The sequence below is a fragment of the Medicago truncatula genome, chromosome 8 (assembly GCF_003473485.1).
Source record: "Medicago truncatula cultivar Jemalong A17 chromosome 8, MtrunA17r5.0-ANR, whole genome shotgun sequence".
NCBI lineage: Eukaryota > Viridiplantae > Streptophyta > Magnoliopsida > Fabales > Fabaceae > Medicago > Medicago truncatula.
In genome coordinates, this window is record NC_053049.1 from 34341159 (window position 1) to 34358235 (window position 17077).

General features: G+C 32.9%; 1 protein-coding gene and 2 non-coding genes across 3 annotated transcripts; 1 reads left to right on the forward strand and 2 right to left on the reverse strand.

Annotated features, from left to right (window-relative positions):
• Positions 1 to 4543: 4543 nt before the first annotated feature.
• Positions 4544 to 4616, reverse strand: TRNAF-GAA (transfer RNA phenylalanine (anticodon GAA)). Its single transcript has one exon. It is a non-coding gene; the product is annotated as a tRNA-Phe (tRNA).
• A 957-nt stretch (positions 4617 to 5573) lies between these two features.
• Positions 5574 to 5690, forward strand: LOC112417655 (U5 spliceosomal RNA). Its single transcript, XR_003008247.1, has one exon. It is a non-coding gene; the product is annotated as a U5 spliceosomal RNA (small nuclear RNA).
• A 1230-nt stretch (positions 5691 to 6920) lies between these two features.
• Positions 6921 to 13358, reverse strand: LOC11413707 (26S proteasome non-ATPase regulatory subunit 4 homolog). Its single transcript, XM_003629238.4, has 10 exons — positions 13198 to 13358; positions 12961 to 13074; positions 12684 to 12789; positions 11446 to 11560; positions 11146 to 11355; positions 9386 to 9674; positions 8745 to 8868; positions 8243 to 8331; positions 7941 to 8009; positions 6921 to 7351 (listed from the first exon to the last, which is right to left on the reverse strand). The coding sequence occupies exons 1-10, from the start codon at positions 13207 to 13209 to the stop codon at positions 7310 to 7312; spliced, it is 1170 nt and encodes a 389-aa protein (XP_003629286.1). The 5' UTR covers positions 13210 to 13358; the 3' UTR covers positions 6921 to 7309.
• Between the last annotated feature and the right edge of the window lie 3719 nt (positions 13359 to 17077).

Here is a 17077-nt window from a genome sequence, read left to right on the forward strand (position 1 = left end):
AGAAGATAAGAGGAAGAATAGGGAAGTAGAAGAAGGAAAGGAAAACAATTTAGATACGGATGGTTCACCGTAGTATACTATGGATCTGCAATCAAACGGTTATAATCATATTAAAAATATCAAACATAAAAAAACTAACTGCGAAGACCAAAATAGATAACGGTAGAATACATAACGGACCAATTTGAGACATTTTTTAGTTGAGGGATCAAACTGAGAAATTAAAATAAGTTAAAGGACCGGGAGATGTATTAAGCCTTTAAAAAAATGGTCATGTTTTTGTTAATCCTGACAATTTATCCTCCCAAAATTTAATCATTTAAAATTTCATCTCTCTCTCTCTCTCCATTTAATCACCGTCACGTCACTAATTTGATGATGTGGCAATCACTGCCACACATGAAATTCCAATTTTTCCCTTTAAGAAGAGGAAATAAGATGGAAGAAAGAATTGGAAACCCATGGGTAAAAATAAAATTGGAATTTCATGTGGCAATGATTGCCACGTCATCAAATTAGTGATGTAGCAGTGATTAAGTGGGAAGAGGAACAAAATTTTAAATGATTAAATTTTGGGAGGGCAAATTGCCAAGATTAACGAATAAAAGGACCATTTTTTAAATGACCCATATTTGCAGGGACTAAACACATATAAAAGCATTTTCTTCTTCTTTTTTGGTACAGATTTAATATTATACTTTTAGAAGTCATCGATAAATGTAGGTCAAATACATCTTTGACAAAAATATTACTCCCTCCGTCCCAAATTGTATGACGTTTTGGGCATTTCACACATATTAAGAAACGTAATTAATATTGTATGAGAAAGAGATATTATGAGTTGTTTTACAAAATTATCCTCAATAAATGATATGGGAAAGATAAATGAAGGAATTGAAAGAAGAGAGAGTAATAAATAGTTAAGGATATAATAGGAAAAGTAACATTAATTTTTCATTGGTATTGTAAAGCGACGTATAATTTGGGACAAATATTTTTTCTAAAGTGACATACAATTTGGGACGGAGGGAGTATGTTAGTCCTTTAAGTTTTTTAAGTTTTAAATAGGTTAAGTTGTTAATTTAATGCATTGTTACCCTTTTTAAAGCTTATTTGAAACTTAAAAAACTTTAAATAGGTGCATTGAATTAACAATTTAAAGGACTTTATTGAAACTTAAAAAAACTTAAATGACCAATTTAAAAAACTTAAGAACTTAAAGGGTTAATCCGGTATTTTTGTAAAACTTAAACGACCAAAAGAGGTATTTGAATATAGATGGGTCTTACTAATAAGTGTCTTAGAACTCTCTTTAAGGACTTGTTTTTTTTTCTTTCTCTTTTCCCTTTCTCTCTCAATTGTGAGCCGTCACCAAACCCTAGTTTCTTCTCCTTCATCCATCAAAGAGAGGTGATTTAGGGTCAATTTTTGACCCAAAATCACCCCTCTAACTCGTTTTTCCTTTTCCCTTTTATTGAAATAAGTGATTTTCACATCTATTTTGTTTTTTATTTTGTGATTTTGTCGTCTTTGTGCAACGTTGGTTTGTTCGTCGTCTTTGTGCGACATTGTTTGTTTTTCTTGTTTCTCTCAGGTATTTGATCGGTTCAGATTGTCAGAACATCTTCGATCCAGTGCAGATTGTCAGGTATTTGCCGTCATCCACGTTGCAGATCCGAGACATGGTTTTTCCGGAGATTTAAATATAGTCATATGTGTAGGCAATTGTACTTTGTCGTTTTATGCTATTAACATGGATGTTGTGAGCCTCTTCACATATTCATCCTTTTACATTATATCGATGTACTCTATCAATTTGAATGAATGAATATCTTTTATTTTGTCAAAAAAAAAAATTCTCTTTAAGGATTCACAATTAAAAAGATATTCATTATAAAGTCAAAAAAAATTATTTTAATGCATCGGATACACAAATTTCAAAATTCCAAGATATGTTAAACATTTTCAGAAAGCTTTTATTCAAAAATATACGAAGATTTCATGTGATTTAACTAACATAACTTAAAATTAAGGACAAAAAAATGATGATTGAAAACTTTAGGGAGAGAGAAAATTTTTAAGACTAAAACAAAAAAGTTAGTATATTTATGGCGAGCAAAAATATATTTAACCGTAACTTTTTTAAGGCAAAATTACATAATTTATCCTTTAAGTTAATATCAAATAACGCTTTTGTCATTTGTCTTTTTTTACCACTTTCTCAATTTAATCATTTACGTCGGTTGGGTCAAGTTCAATAACACCTCTTAGAATATCTTCCCTTTCATAATCACTTATCTTATTATGTTGTTTTATGTTGTTGAATGATTTCGTTTACTTTTTTCTATGTGTTTTTCACCAAAGATCAAGCTTAAACATTGTCTGAGACCGTTCATAATATATAATCTAAACTGCTTCTAAAGTATTTGGCTTATAGAATCCGAACCATCCGAGATTGTGTGCGGTGACGTTGTACCAAAGATTTGAAAGATTTGTGATGTGTTTAATGCATTTTTGGTCGGTTTAGGCATCCTAAACGTTTCTTTTGACGGTATTTACAACATAGGATAAGTTTATGGCTATAAATAGTCTTGGATGCTTTGACATATTCATTTATTCCTCACTTCTCATCCATTCTTATATTTTCTTTTGTATTTTATTTTTCTGCCCGAGTTTGCTGTGCGTCTTGTACACTCGTGTTGATAATATTTGCTGATTCCAAAACAAAAATGTGCTTTGTCATTCTAACAGTTAGGAGAGTCTATATGAAGAAGAAATCCTCTCTCTAAAGAAGTGCAGGAAGGATTTAGAGACTTCGATTCGCTAATTGATCTTTGTTCTTGTTTAATTTGTTTATTTGAGCTTATCTACGACTACTAGCATAAACACTAGTGACACTGTTTGAGAAAGCTTATGGAAACAACTTATGACATGTCCATAAGCCATTTTCAACTTATTTTCATAAGCTCTTGAAGATAGTTTAAAGAAACAGCTTATAGATTGTATAAATAGCTTATAGATAAGCACTTATATGATAAGCGCTTATGCTATAAACGCTTCATTAAGTTGTCTATCCAAACAGGGACTAATTAATGATCTTTTGAACAAAAATGAAACATATATCTATGATCTTTTTAAATTGTGTAGTTTGAGGATGGAAGGCTATGTACATCAGAATGGCTCAATGGCATCTTCTACTTGTTCTCTTGATGCTGTCCAGCTTGTTTCTGTCTTGACTTTTTCAGCTGAGAATTTATTGTCAATGCATATAATGCTTGAACAATATTGCAAACATTGTATATATATTTACATTAGGTTTTTGAAGAATTAATGTGTTTCAGCATTACCTTGGTAGACTCATGAGCAAAATATGTTTGACCAAGCATCACATATAAGTAGCCAACAGAATGATAAAATTTGGACTCGTCGGGGTATTTTGTTTTTCAATACCTTTGTTTGTGAAAATGTCGAATACATGATACTAATCAAAGGGTAATGCAGACTCAGAAATCATTTCCATAAATACTAACATTCAACACCACTTCTGTTTCACCATATTTGAGTAGTTTTGTATGGTTAGTTACTAAAAGAAATTTCTAAATGAATTATGAAATCAAGCACGAGACAAACTTAATGGCTATTTTACACAGAAAACCACCATATACACAAAAAATGTAAGTATAGTGAATGACTGCAAGATAAATTCTGTTAGATGTGACCTTATTAGTAACTGTACAAGTTATACAAGAACTCATGTAGTTCAACAATTTGCTGTTAAGAATTTCTGAGAATGGATGTAAATTAACTTCCTTAAACCCTTGCAAGTAAATATCACCTAAAGCACTTTCTTCAAAAGATTCTTAAGTTAAACTTGAAATCACCAAGAAGTTTTCAATTTGTGATATAAATATAGACAAGTTCTATGGTGGATCGCTGTGGACCAACACTTAAGTTGCACAAAACATCAAAACTTACTTAACCAGCGGAAGTAGAAAGCCATGGTCTTATCCGTTCTTATGAATGAGACAATAACCTGATCGTCGTCGGTTTCACAAAAATAAGAGAAACCAAATAGAGATGATTTTTGAGATAGACATATTTGTCTTCTTTTGTTTTCGTCAAATTGACACCAATTAGAAGGACAGTTAGCTTCTACTTGAGGGACCGACGTCGGTTATCGTTGAAGTTTAAGAAGATTTTTCAAGTACTGATCTACGGTTCATCATTGAACTTTCCTTGGATGACCTTCATGATTGAAAGCTAATGTTCCATTGAAATTGTCAATCCAAAAAAGAAGTCTGAAGAAGGGTTATAATTTAGCACATATATTTATTAATTATTCCTAATTTTAATCATGCTGGAAAAGAGCATAGATGAAACGCTTAAATAAGATACTTAATAAAAAGAGGAAGAGTAAAATAAAATCAGCAAGATGAGAGAAAAACCAGGAACCAAATTTAAAGTCAATGCATATGTAATTATTATACCATATATACAGCTTTTATAATTAAAAAATTTATAATTAAAAAAATAAATAAAAAATTGCGGTGAGCGTGGATCGAACACGCGACCTTCAGATCTTCAGTCTGACGCTCTCCCAACTGAGCTATCCCCGCTTGATGATAGTTTGGTGCTGTTTAGTAATGGCTTTTGTGAGACTTAGAATACTTTTACAATTTTCTAGATTGAAATGATGGGGAAGCATATGAAAAATATGGTGAGAGTTTTTCATACAGAAGCTCTTAACTGTTGGAATAACAACATATATCCGTGAATTGATCAAATTCACCTTGAGACTGATTACATCCTCCAAGCCAAGGTGGATGAATCCACAAATTCTTGTCAATGCAAGGATCATAGTAAAGTCTAGAGAATATGTGATTGTCCAAGTTGTACATAGGTTGAAGATAGTTTCGCGACAGTGAATATCGTCTTCTGTTGTAGGGCTGTAACCAATAGACTGATACTGATTAATTTGCACTGCCAAAATCCATTAATGATGGGGAAAATAAGGACAAATATAATTCAAGAATAGAATGCCAATTCAATTATCTACGGAGATACAATTGACATAAGATGAAAAATGTACATGTATAAAAAGGAATTTCCAGCATATGCAATAAAAGTATAAACCTGTACTTTATTAACATATGATTGTATGGAATAGGGAGGCTTCTGCAGTTTGAGAAGGAAGGAAAATTTTAACGTGACTTAAAAAATAAAAAGCAATATTTGAAGTGTAGGTTTCGTAGGGGATATAGTATATCGTAAGCCAATCACAGATGTACACCTTGGTCTGTTTCTGTGGAAGGAAAGCTTCAAAAAATGTTTAATATTTTAGCTTTCAGATATTGAAGTAATATAAAATGATGTTAAACATTCATGTAGGTGTGTTGATGAGTTAGAGTGAATAGGGGAAGATTGTGACAAGTTCTGCATTGGCAAGTAGAAAGAAAGGAAAGGGGAAAAGTGAGTGGGTGTCTAGCTAAAAAGTCCCACATCGGCTAATACATAAACCCAACCAAGCAGCTTGTATATAAAAGGAAAGCACTTCTTTGTTGAAAAAATCACGGAGCCGTGTGATGATCACATAGCGAACTATTCTTTCGCCTTTTACTAAAGAATACCGTGTGAGCGTCACAATTAGCGGCATACGCTAGTTTTTGGAAGAGTCTTCTTTATTGAGGGCTCTGCAATATTAGTTTAATTTTTTTTTTCTTTTCAGTATTGGTTTTTCTTTGATGAGTCATCATAAGAGGGCTTTGTTGTTTTGGTACTAGAAGGGTTCTCTTAATTGAGGTACTCCTCTGTTCTTTATTAAGTGTCTTTTTAAGGTTAATCTTTTGTTTAACCGATAATGACTTTGGAGGACCATTTATAGTTATGATATATTGTTATTACTGTTGGTTAATTACATGATATAAGTCCTTTAAAAATGGTATAATTTGTCCGTGTCCCATATAGGCAGGCTTATGTGATAAGAAACAAATTAAATTTTCAGAAGTAAATTCTTGTCCTTTTGAGTGAGAAGAAAATGAGTTGAAACGAATGGGCGGGGACAAAGCCTTGCTTGCAGTTGATTTGGCATCACCCTTTTTTTCTTTTAATAAATTGGTAAATTTCAAGGTGAATTTACCCTAATTGAAAGATTCAAGTCAATTTGTAAAAACTTCATAAAAATAGAAAGTCAATTTATCAATTAATTGATAAATACATTTCTTGTTGTGTGGCTCCTCAAGGACACGCACAAAATAAAAGAATAAAAAAAATATGTGGTGCATGTCATAATAAATGGATAAATCCCTAAATTGAAAAGAGCATGAGCAAAGACAGGTGAGCGTATGTGGTGCATGTCATAATAAATGGATAAATCCCTAAATTGAAAAGAGCATGAGCGCATGAGCAAAGACACATGAAAACAAAATGTATCTGCGCAATACGCACATAAAATAGAAGAAAGTCTCACGAGAAAGAGGTGAAAACACATGGACACAAGAAAGAAGAGGAAGATTGAGACAGAATCCGCGTCACTATAATCGCAAGGAGAATGGAGGGGAAAACTCTCAAGGGAAAAGAGAAATAAATCTTATACTTTTGAGAGTATTTTTGAAAGGAGGAAAAATGTGAGAATGTTTGTAATTGGTTTAATTTTTAGTGACAAAATTTAAAGAATTTATCTAAACCCTCCTGTAAAGAGCTTCTCCAATGCATTTATTTAGTTTCCCATTGTAAGTTAAGAATTATGCTAAGAATATGGAACATTTATATTGGGAGAATATTATTCCTTCAATTTCTCTTTCATCCTTGCTATTTCCCGAAGGCCACCCCCAAACAGAGCCTAAATACAATATTTCTCCTCCTATCCTCTTAAGTGCAAAACTAGGACAATATTGACAGAAATATAGCTAGTGCATTATAAATTTGTAAATATGCTTTTGTTAAGCTTAAGCAAGAAAGACCACCACAGAAAAGGTCACGTATCAGCCCCTCTGTTTGTAAACTAAAAAACTTTAAATAAAAAACAAATATAAATGGATTCATATACTTTGGTAATGCATCGACAAACATATCAATGGAATGTTCTTCACCATAAAACAATGTATACGTATGTTCTCGCTTAATGCCTTCATTGATAACAGGCTTCTTAACCTATTCAAAAGACATACATCTGTTCCAATAAGCTACGGAGACCCATAACTGCAGTGCAAGTGAAGTAATGCCCACATTAGAACCACCAACCAACATGTTACCAATACCAATGTGTCTGTCAAAGGAACAGAAATAAGAAAAGCAAAATGACTCAAGATTACTACTCCTCATTTGGTCCCTCCTCTTCATTCTTCTTATGAGCCTGATGGACAATACAATCATAAAATCAGTAATAATGCACAACATGTATCAAAATCTAAATACCAATAGTTCGATTTGAAAAAATGTTGGGCATAAATGTGATCGAATAGAATTTATATAAAAGTATACTGCTCTGTGAAAAAAAATTGAATAACAACCACATTTAAATATGTCATTTACTGAAAACTGTTCAATATCGTTACTCACTTAAAGCACCATATAGAGGCTCCCCCTTTACCTTCACCGTTTAAAAAGCAAAAAAAATAATATTGATAATAAACAAATATGTTCCCTCAAGCATATATTAATTTTCTCACTCAAATTATTTAGCAAGGTACTTGATTATTTTGACACCATTTCCATATATAAATTCCACTAACAATGGTTCTAAAAAGTTACTCCATAGGAAGACGACAATACTGATAATGCACTGCAAAGTCCAACCTATACTGAATAAGGAAAACAAGATACAAAGTAGAAGATGTGGGGAGAGACGAAATGGAGCTCAAAATCATTCAATCATGCTCACATTAAGATTTTCTATGGAGTTCCTTTAAACCAGTGGTATTTGCTAATAAAAGAAGACTTACGTTGGACTGATTTTGCATGGAAGCCAGCAAATCTTTGACAGATGGGTCATTTGGGTCAACCCCAGGAAGCTGCAGAAACAAAGAATTATTACTTGGTGCAAAACATATTGCATATCATTCCACTAATCAGTGTGGTCAATGGCAGAAGGAGGAACATTGCCCACCATATAAACATTGGTGGGTATCCCTTCAAAAATTGCCTATAGCGGTTTTAAAAAAATCACCACTGCAATTGCCGCCATTTAACAACACTGCCACTAATACATTTAAATAAAATAATTTAGTAGGTTTATCAGACATACTGTTGCAAGGACATGAGATACAAAAGACTGATCCGCCAACAATCTAGTCACTTCGTCCGTGGTGGTGTCTGATACTGACAATTGGAGAGCTCCAAGCAACAAAAGACAAGAAATTAGTGAAAAAACTACAGAAATACAAACTGCTTTTTTCATCAGCACAGTTTCTCCCAGAAGAGAAGGCAACTATTCATGATTCAACAAAGCCAAACCCTAAAAAACTATGAGTTGGCTGAGCAAAAAAATAAATCCATACAAAGCATCCCATGTTCAATGAAATGATATCCATCCAGGTCACCAAACAAAAAAATAAACCAAGAAAAAACTCTATCCCACTTGTTTGAACCAAAATTAATACAATTGTTATCTTAATTCCAGAACCAGATCAATCATCATGCAACATAATAAGAACTAACTTCTAACATAGGACAAGACTAAAATGACTTAAAAATACTCACTCATGTCTAGATGAATAATGGCTAAAAAACATAAAACAAAAACTCACCTCGAGCCAACTCAGGGTCATCTGTAGCTGCTTCAGACATATCTGCATCTCTTCCATCATGGTTAACTGCAGGATCATCCATTGACATTGCAAGGGCCTGTTGTAGTAGAGCATTCTCATCGTCCTGTTTCCACGTGAAAGCCAGTTCACACAGAAAAAGTGTCAGTCAGTTCACAAAAAACTAGTACTACAACATGATACGGTGTATAGAAATATTATAATAATAATAATAATAATAATAATAATAATAATAATAATAATAATAAAATTAAAAATTAAAACAAGTTAACTGATTCAAAAGCAAAACAGGTAGAACCAAACAAAAACTGCAAAATGTGTGTGTGTTGTATCAGCCCATGAAAAAATGCTAGAAATAAGCTTTACAAGTTCTTCTGTACCCATAGCATTTACAATAACTAATTTATCTGTATAATTTAAACCACATGGAAAAGTACTTAGAATATATGCTGGTGAGCCAACAGAAAAATGCAACATCTCCATAAAGACTGATAACAAATGGCTTCCCATATTCGTGCATGAGTCATGATGGTGGTGAGTGTCAGAATGAGTCAATGACAATCAAAACAAAGAAAAGGACAAAACAGGCAACAAAAGTGGCTTAAATAACTAATAACACCAACCATAGGCTCAGCTTCTGTACTGGTTCGCTCAGTCATAGTTGCATCCTGGGAAGTAGCTTGCTGCTCACCACCTTTCTCCTGTTTGGAAGCATCCTCTGCAGCCTTTTTCGCAGCTGCTTCCTGCCTGGCTCTCTCCTCTTCCATTGAAACTCTCAGAGCAAGAGCTAATTCAGGGTCCAAGTTTGGATCCACACCAAAATCATATCCAGATACACCACCTGCAGATGCTGCTGCTGCAGCAGCTGCAAAACCGCTTCCACCTTCTCCATCACCAGTAAAAATAGGTGTACTGCCACAACACAAGGTTACATAAATATCCCAGAAGTTTCGCGCAACTAAACAGATGAATTTATCAGATTATAAAGGAGGGAAGTTTTTATAGAAGGAAGGAAGGAAGGATAAAGTACCCTCTAGAAACAAACAAAATACAAATGTGAGAAAAGAATGATACTAGAGGGGGAAAAAACTAACAGAGCAAGGCTTCCAACCTAGAGATGAAAACAACCATAGCTAAACACCTAAGACTCAGATGTAAAAATCATAATGTAGCCAACAACTCCAAAGGCTATATATATATATATATATATAGGGGGCATATCACATGAGAATGATAGTTATATGTGAGAATGATAAGAATAAATATGAACCACTAGATTAAAAAGAAGGGCTAAGTTTAAAACATAGATTAAATGAGGCATGTGTCATTCACATGCATCTTTCTCACTTGTGTTCTCTCTCCAACCCTTCGCATTCTCGTTCATCCTTATCTTTCCTCCACCCCTTTTCACTCATCTCTCAATGACGGAAATTCCGATTATCAATGTTGGTGATTCCGGCCATCTCTCTATGTTCCTCTTTTTTGTGTAGTTATCGATTGTTTTCAATAATTTAGAAACCCAGATTGCCAATTTCTATAATTTAAAAGTTCACCCTAAACCTAGTTAATAAATCAAAAGTTCAAAACAGCTTTATCATACTTGAATTTACGTTCCACATAATTTCGTTAATGAATGTATGGAAAAGGGGAGGACATATTTAGACAAGACCTCACAAATCCACATAATTTCATTTTTTTGGAAGTCTTTGCTTTTTTCCTCTGGATGTTTATGGACAAGAAAAATTAGCACTGCCATTAAAGGAAGGCAAATGCAAAGATACAATGAAATTGGTATCTTCTTTACTGAGGCAACGTTGAAGCACGCAGGAAGGAACAAGAATTTGAAAGGGAAAAGAAGAAGAAAGAAGAAGTGAGAAGGCGTACAAGTATTGAGAGAAAGGCACATGTTTGGCACATGACTCATTTAATCTATGTTTTAATCTTGGCCCTTCTTTTTAATCTAGCGGTTCATATATATATATATATATATATATATAGCGGGGTGGGGAGGGGGGGATGGTTAAGAAAGTAGTTTGAAGCATGCCAGTAGTGCTAACTGGGTTGATCAAATGAAAGATTTGACATTAAAAGGAGTTTTGGACTTCCTAACTGGAAGAATTCATGGCTATTTGGGGATTTAGTTAAAAATTGAATAAAAGGTTTTTTTTTTTAAATGCACAGAAGTTCAAAGTCTACGCTCTCAAACTCTCCAAAAAGAGTTAGAAGAGAAGAAGGCAGGGTTGAGTAGAAACAGCAGGGATAAAAGTTAAATAAATAATAAACTTCTAAAATTTTACCAAACTAGAAATCCCGATTCAAATGGGAATGCAGAGTACAAATTTAGAAAAAGAAAAATATACAAAACAAAATTGAACCCACAAACCTTATAAGTACATCCGACAGAGCATTTGGACCGGGTGGAACATGAACCATGTGGCTACTATCATTATTGTTTACAGCTGTAAGGAGTGCTTCCAGCTTCTCTGTCTTCCCCTCATCTTCTTCTCCAAAGTTGACAATGTCAAGTGCAACACTATTCTTTTTCAACTTTCTCCCAATCATCTCCAACATTTTCTTCTCATGCTTGACAGGACTATAATAAAGCACCAAATTAGATTATGGGGGGGAATCGGTTACAAAAAGAATAAACTTCAAACAATGAAGAATAAATAGTTGTTCATACCTTCCACAAAAGACGACAATCCTTTGCTGCTGCTTCTTATTCTGCCGATGCTTAAGAGCCAACTGTGCCACCTGAATGGCAGCAGCTAGGTTTATCTCACCGCCTATTTCTAGACCTGAGGAAGAAAAATGAATAAACTCTTACATCAAAAGATGAATCCAGTACGATGTAAACTTGTTTCACTTGCTCGGTATATACAAAAATGAGTTAGATGAAAGTTTAATCTTTCTAATAGCCACCCCCAGATGACAGTTTAATCTTTGTAATAGCCATCCCCATGACAGCGTGGCACTTGCCATACACATAGCTGCTGAAGCATCTAAAATGATAAGAAGCCAGAAGGAAAGAAACTATGGTCCTATTTGGATAAACAACTCAATTAAGCACTTATAGCATAAGCGCTTATCATACAAGTGCATATGTATAAGTTATTTCTATAACAAAATATAAAATCAAATTGAATTGTTTTCATATAAGCTATAAATTGTTTTCATAAGCTATCATGGAGAGTTTAATAAATAAGCTGAAAACAGTTATGATCATGTTATAAGTTGTTTCGATAAGATATCTCAACCTATCTCATAAGTGCTTATACCAGCCGATAAGCTCAAATTAGTCAATCAAAATAGACCCTAGATAGCAGAACCGGACAAACTTCCACAACCTAAAAATCCAATTCACATAGAATTTACTTAGACAACCTTGTACTTAATTGTACAAATGAATAAATAACACTTGGGGCCTGCTTGGATTGCGTTATTTGAGCTTATCTACTAGCATAAGCACTTGTGAGAGTGTTTGGGAAAACTTATAAAAACAGCTTGTACTTACTTGTACAAATGAATAAAAAAACACTTAGGGTCCGATTGGATTGGCTTATTTGAGATTTACCTACTTACATAAGCACTTGTGAGAGTGTTTGGGAAAACATCCGAAGACAGCTTATGACATATTCATAAGCTATTTTCAGCTTATTTTTAAGCTCTCTAGGATAGCTTACAAAACAGTTTATAGCTTATACAAAAACGGTTTGACTTTCTTTTATCTTTCAATACGGAAATAACATATAATAAGTGCTTATATATGATAAGTGCTTAAGCTATTAGCTGCTTTATTCAAACAGGACCTAAAAGTGATGATTTCGCAGCATTCTACACTGTCACCACATTTCATTCAACATAGCATAGAACAATTATCAGAGAGTACCGAAGATTCAAGAACAAAAAAAAAGAACATACCATGCATACAACCCAAGATTTTGCCCAAATCACTGGTAGGGGTAGACAAAACTCGAACTCCCTTCCCAGCCATAGTCATAACTCCAACAGTATTTTCAGGATTAGACTGAAATTCATAAGAAAAAAAAAACAATATTAACAAACATAAACCCTAAACCTAAAATTAAACATAAAAACCAAGTCTGAAATGCAATATATAATTTGACTTAAAAAATTGCTTAGAATCGGAATCACGGATAATAAAGTAAACAAATTAGGCGTTGGATTGAAGAGTAACCTGAGTTTTAGCACCGCAAATAAGACTAACAGTGTCAGATTGAGCTTGAAATCGAGAAGGAGAGTAATCACCGTTACGCATATGTTCAGAGTTATCCATAATGATAAGTGTCGCCTATTAAAATCAAAGATTGATTAGTATAAGAATAATGTGATTAAAGAAAACCCTAATTGATCGAATTGCAGTGGAGGAATTGAATCGATGAAGATTAGAGGAAGAGAAAATCGGAGAGGTTACCTCGAGCACCATTGTTGGAAAGTTGAAGAAATTCGGAAACGAGATTTGAAAGAGTAGAGAACACTTTTTTTCTGAAAGATGAGAGAATTGAATTGAAGGTGCTTGCGAAGGAGGTTCTCTACTTAAAACGATTTTTTATTGGAACAATACAATTGTTGTACAAGTTATTTTAATATTAAACAAAAAGTGATTTATTTAAAACAAAATGAGATTCTTTTTAGAATTACAAAATGAGTTTTTTTTAAACAAATATTATTTCGAAGACTTGATGTGAATTTTTTTTTTTTGAAGAGTTGATGTGAAAAATATGAATATATTTTGGGAAATGCTTTTTCCCACGACTAGTAAATCAACGAAAACCAAGAATACATAAGCACACCATATTTTCCGCTAAACAGCCTTTTTTTATTTGTATTTTATCAATTAAAAAAATATTGTTCAAGCCGTGCATTACACATGATCGTGGAATTCATGAATTTTCCTTTCGTAGGAAATAACACTGCTCATATATTTTTAAATTAGATTTCATATTATTTTTTATATTTTATTTATACCTAAATATAAAGGGATACTAAGTTTTCAGGTACCCAAAAAAAAATATGATATGACTTTTTTTTTTTAATTTTACCGTTCATTGAGATTATTTAATTTAATAATTGTATCATTCTCATGGTGTAAATTTTTATTTAAACTTGAATCAAATTAAATTTCATCTAATCCTAAGTTAATTTTCAAATCAATTTTTAAATTAATCTTAAGAATTCGAATCTTAACTAATTCTAATTTAAATTTGAATTAAAATTATACTACCTCCGTTTCTAATTATATGACCTTTTGAGAATTTTTTTGTCTCTTTTCATAAGATTATTTTGTTATTTTCAACTACATTAATTATTTTTTTACATACATGCCTCTATTTATCATACATCTTTTTCTTCAATTAGCAATAAATAACATGTTGAAAACATAAATCAACTCTCTCTTAAAGGATAAAATTGTAAAAACAATAGTAATTACGAACATATTTAATACAAATATTTATTATCTTAATTCCCGTTATTTTTTTAAAAGGGTTCTATAATTAAGGACGGAGGTAGTAATAATATATGATGATAGAATTTCATGCACAACTTTATGCTTAACTTAATCATGACTCGTGATGAAGATTAAGTGTGGTTTTCATTCAAGAAAAATTTATGGATGAGTCGGTGCTCGTCTACATGCTAGAATACCATAAAGGCAAGTGTGAAAAACAATTTTATTCCATTGGTGTCAAACTCAATCTCATCCAAGATACAATTTCAACTAGAGATATAGGATAATTTCGGATGGTGTGATTTAGAGATGGTAATTGGACCCATGTAGTCCGTCCTATTACAAAGTTTTCATCCGTATCTCGAATGCAAGCTTCGAAACCAACTTTGTCGAGGGAAGTGGAGAAGGCTGCATCAACATTGCATTTGAATCTTCCGGTATTTGCCTTAGTCCATTTATCTATATCAGTATGCGTGGAAGGAGTGGTAGTTTGATTTCGGGTATCTTTTGCATTCTTCCAGCTACTTAGAAAAGCCTCCGTGCGTGTTCCAATCTGTTGAGTAGTTTCCACAATATTATTCCACACTTTGTTGTTTCTGTGCTTCCAAATACTAAGGTGACTGCAAAAATTTGTTTTTGAGCAATATCCAGTTGTTGAAATAATTTGAAAATCATGTCAGCACATGTATCCATAAGGTTTCTCTTTCTCTAAAAAAAAAAACAAATTTTGTGCAGAGGGTGCTCGTGAAAATATAACTTTTATCTCTCCATCATGGCATCAAATCAAATAAACCATATAATCTTGTTATTTCCACTCCCACCAATGATTCTTTTATAAGTATGTATGTTTACAACTTTTTATGTTCATTTATTTGTTTAATCGTGCATATTATTAGGCATACATTCTTCTAAGATTGTGGACTGATATGCGCGAACCAGTAGAATTTCTTTTTTCTTTTTTTTTGACAAGAACCAGTAGAATTTTTTAAAACAGACAAATGAAGATTTATTTTTTTTAACCAGAAATAACATTGCATTAGATTAGATTAGATTAGATAAGATAAGTCCCCTTTTAACCAGAAATAACATTGCATTATATTAGATTAGATCAGACAAGTTCCCGTGAACTTAGCTCAGTTGGTAAGGACAATGGATAATATATGCAAGGTCCATGATTCGAACCTTAGACACAAAGAAAAAGATTAGATAAGATAAAGAAAGTACAATATAGACACACAATGTACTAGGACATTTCTCATTCACATTCAAGAAACTATACAAACAACTAAGTCAACCAAAATTTGGGCATCAGTAAACTCTGAGAAGCTAAAAACGAATAGAGCATTACCAATCCAATATAACTTTTAGAGAAATGCTAACAAGTGTTCCAAGAACATATAGGACACTTGTTAAAAGGACTAAAAAATAAATTTTGTCTTGATTGGTGTATTCAACACATTGAAACTTGAAAAAATAATTTCTAACTTTTATATATGAACGCACGTATCGACCATTCGGATTCTCTAAATTGGTTAAACTCACCACTTGTGAAAGAAGTGTTTGTTGAGTGGAGAAAAGAGTGTGGTTTGCAGCAGCCACTATTAGATCTCAGAAATTTCGTTTCTTCCGACATCGGTTGGTGAAGCTAGGTTCATATTTGAGAGCGTAGCAGCATCCTTGATTTGTGCAAAGAGAGCATGGTGGTTGTTGGTAGAGGGAAGAGATACCATGATGGAGGTTGGTGGCACAAGAGGAGGGAATAGTAGTGATTTAGAGTTAAATGGGACGAGAAAGCAAAAATATGTGTCAAAATTGCATGTTTGCATGTTGTGCAAAATTCTTTGAAAGTGTTTCTTGAATATGTGTGTAGAGTTTACACACCAGATTATCTAAAGACGATATGATTATACTAAAGTCAAACGTCATGTAAGCAAGTTCAACAAAAGTGGGAAGTTTTATGGAACTTGTAGGATACTAATTTGTGTGTGTGATAGATGCCATTGTTCCTGATTATTGAACAAAGAAATAATAATGAGATAAGTCAGTTGTTCAGTTTTTTGACAAGAGATAAATTTAGCCTTAAAAATGTAGAGTTACGATCGATTGAAAAATGATTAGTTTTTTTTGTTTTGTTTGAAAGATGAAAAATGATTACTTGAAAATTGAAATTGAAATTATTACATAATTTGTTATACATCAATTTCCCCAGCATTGCTTCTCCTCTACGCATGCTGAGTTTTGCCGCTAGACTTTTCAAAACATAACAAAAATGGTTAATTTCAATTTTAATCAGTAACTATAACTCATCATCAGTTTTACCCGTGAACTAAATTCACAGAGGAACCAACACCATAACAATGCAGGCATCTATAATTCATACCATAATAAGTAACTCCGTAAGTAATATCAACGATCGAAAATGAATCAATGATTTACATATGCAAAACTATTATTAGTCGGAATGAAATCTAAAACTTCTAAAGAAAAAAACGAATGCCAATGTTCTCTTAGAACAAGAGCATCATAGCATGTGTTTGTTTCACGGTATATGTATGTCAACTGAATGGTCCAACCAATGAGGCGGATAAGAGAGAGGACCTCTTTATAAAAAAGACAAACATTATTGAAATTACACACCATATACTCTTAGAAGAGCCAAATCCATTCTTACATGCTTAAAGGAAACCTCTGGTACTTCAGTTACCACAATAGAAAATTTTCTTTATATTAAACGCAATCCTGATTGTTTCCTCCGAAGCATTTCTGTATACTACTACCAGTAAATAGTATATGAAGGACTAGGATAATCAGAATTTTTGGCACCACAAAGACGAGGAAACTTAAA

What these genes read in the sequence shown, in the direction of transcription:
- LOC11413707 (XM_003629238.4), bottom strand. An exon ending in TATCTCATGTCCTTGCAACA is followed by an intron (nt 8,010 to 8,242) that starts GTATGTCTGATA and finishes TTGTTTCTGCAG; the next exon opens with CTTCCTGGGGTTGACCCAAA. An exon ending in CCATGCAAAATCAGTCCAAC is followed by an intron (nt 7,352 to 7,940) that starts GTAAGTCTTCTT and finishes ATTGTCCATCAG; the next exon opens with GCTCATAAGAAGAATGAAGA.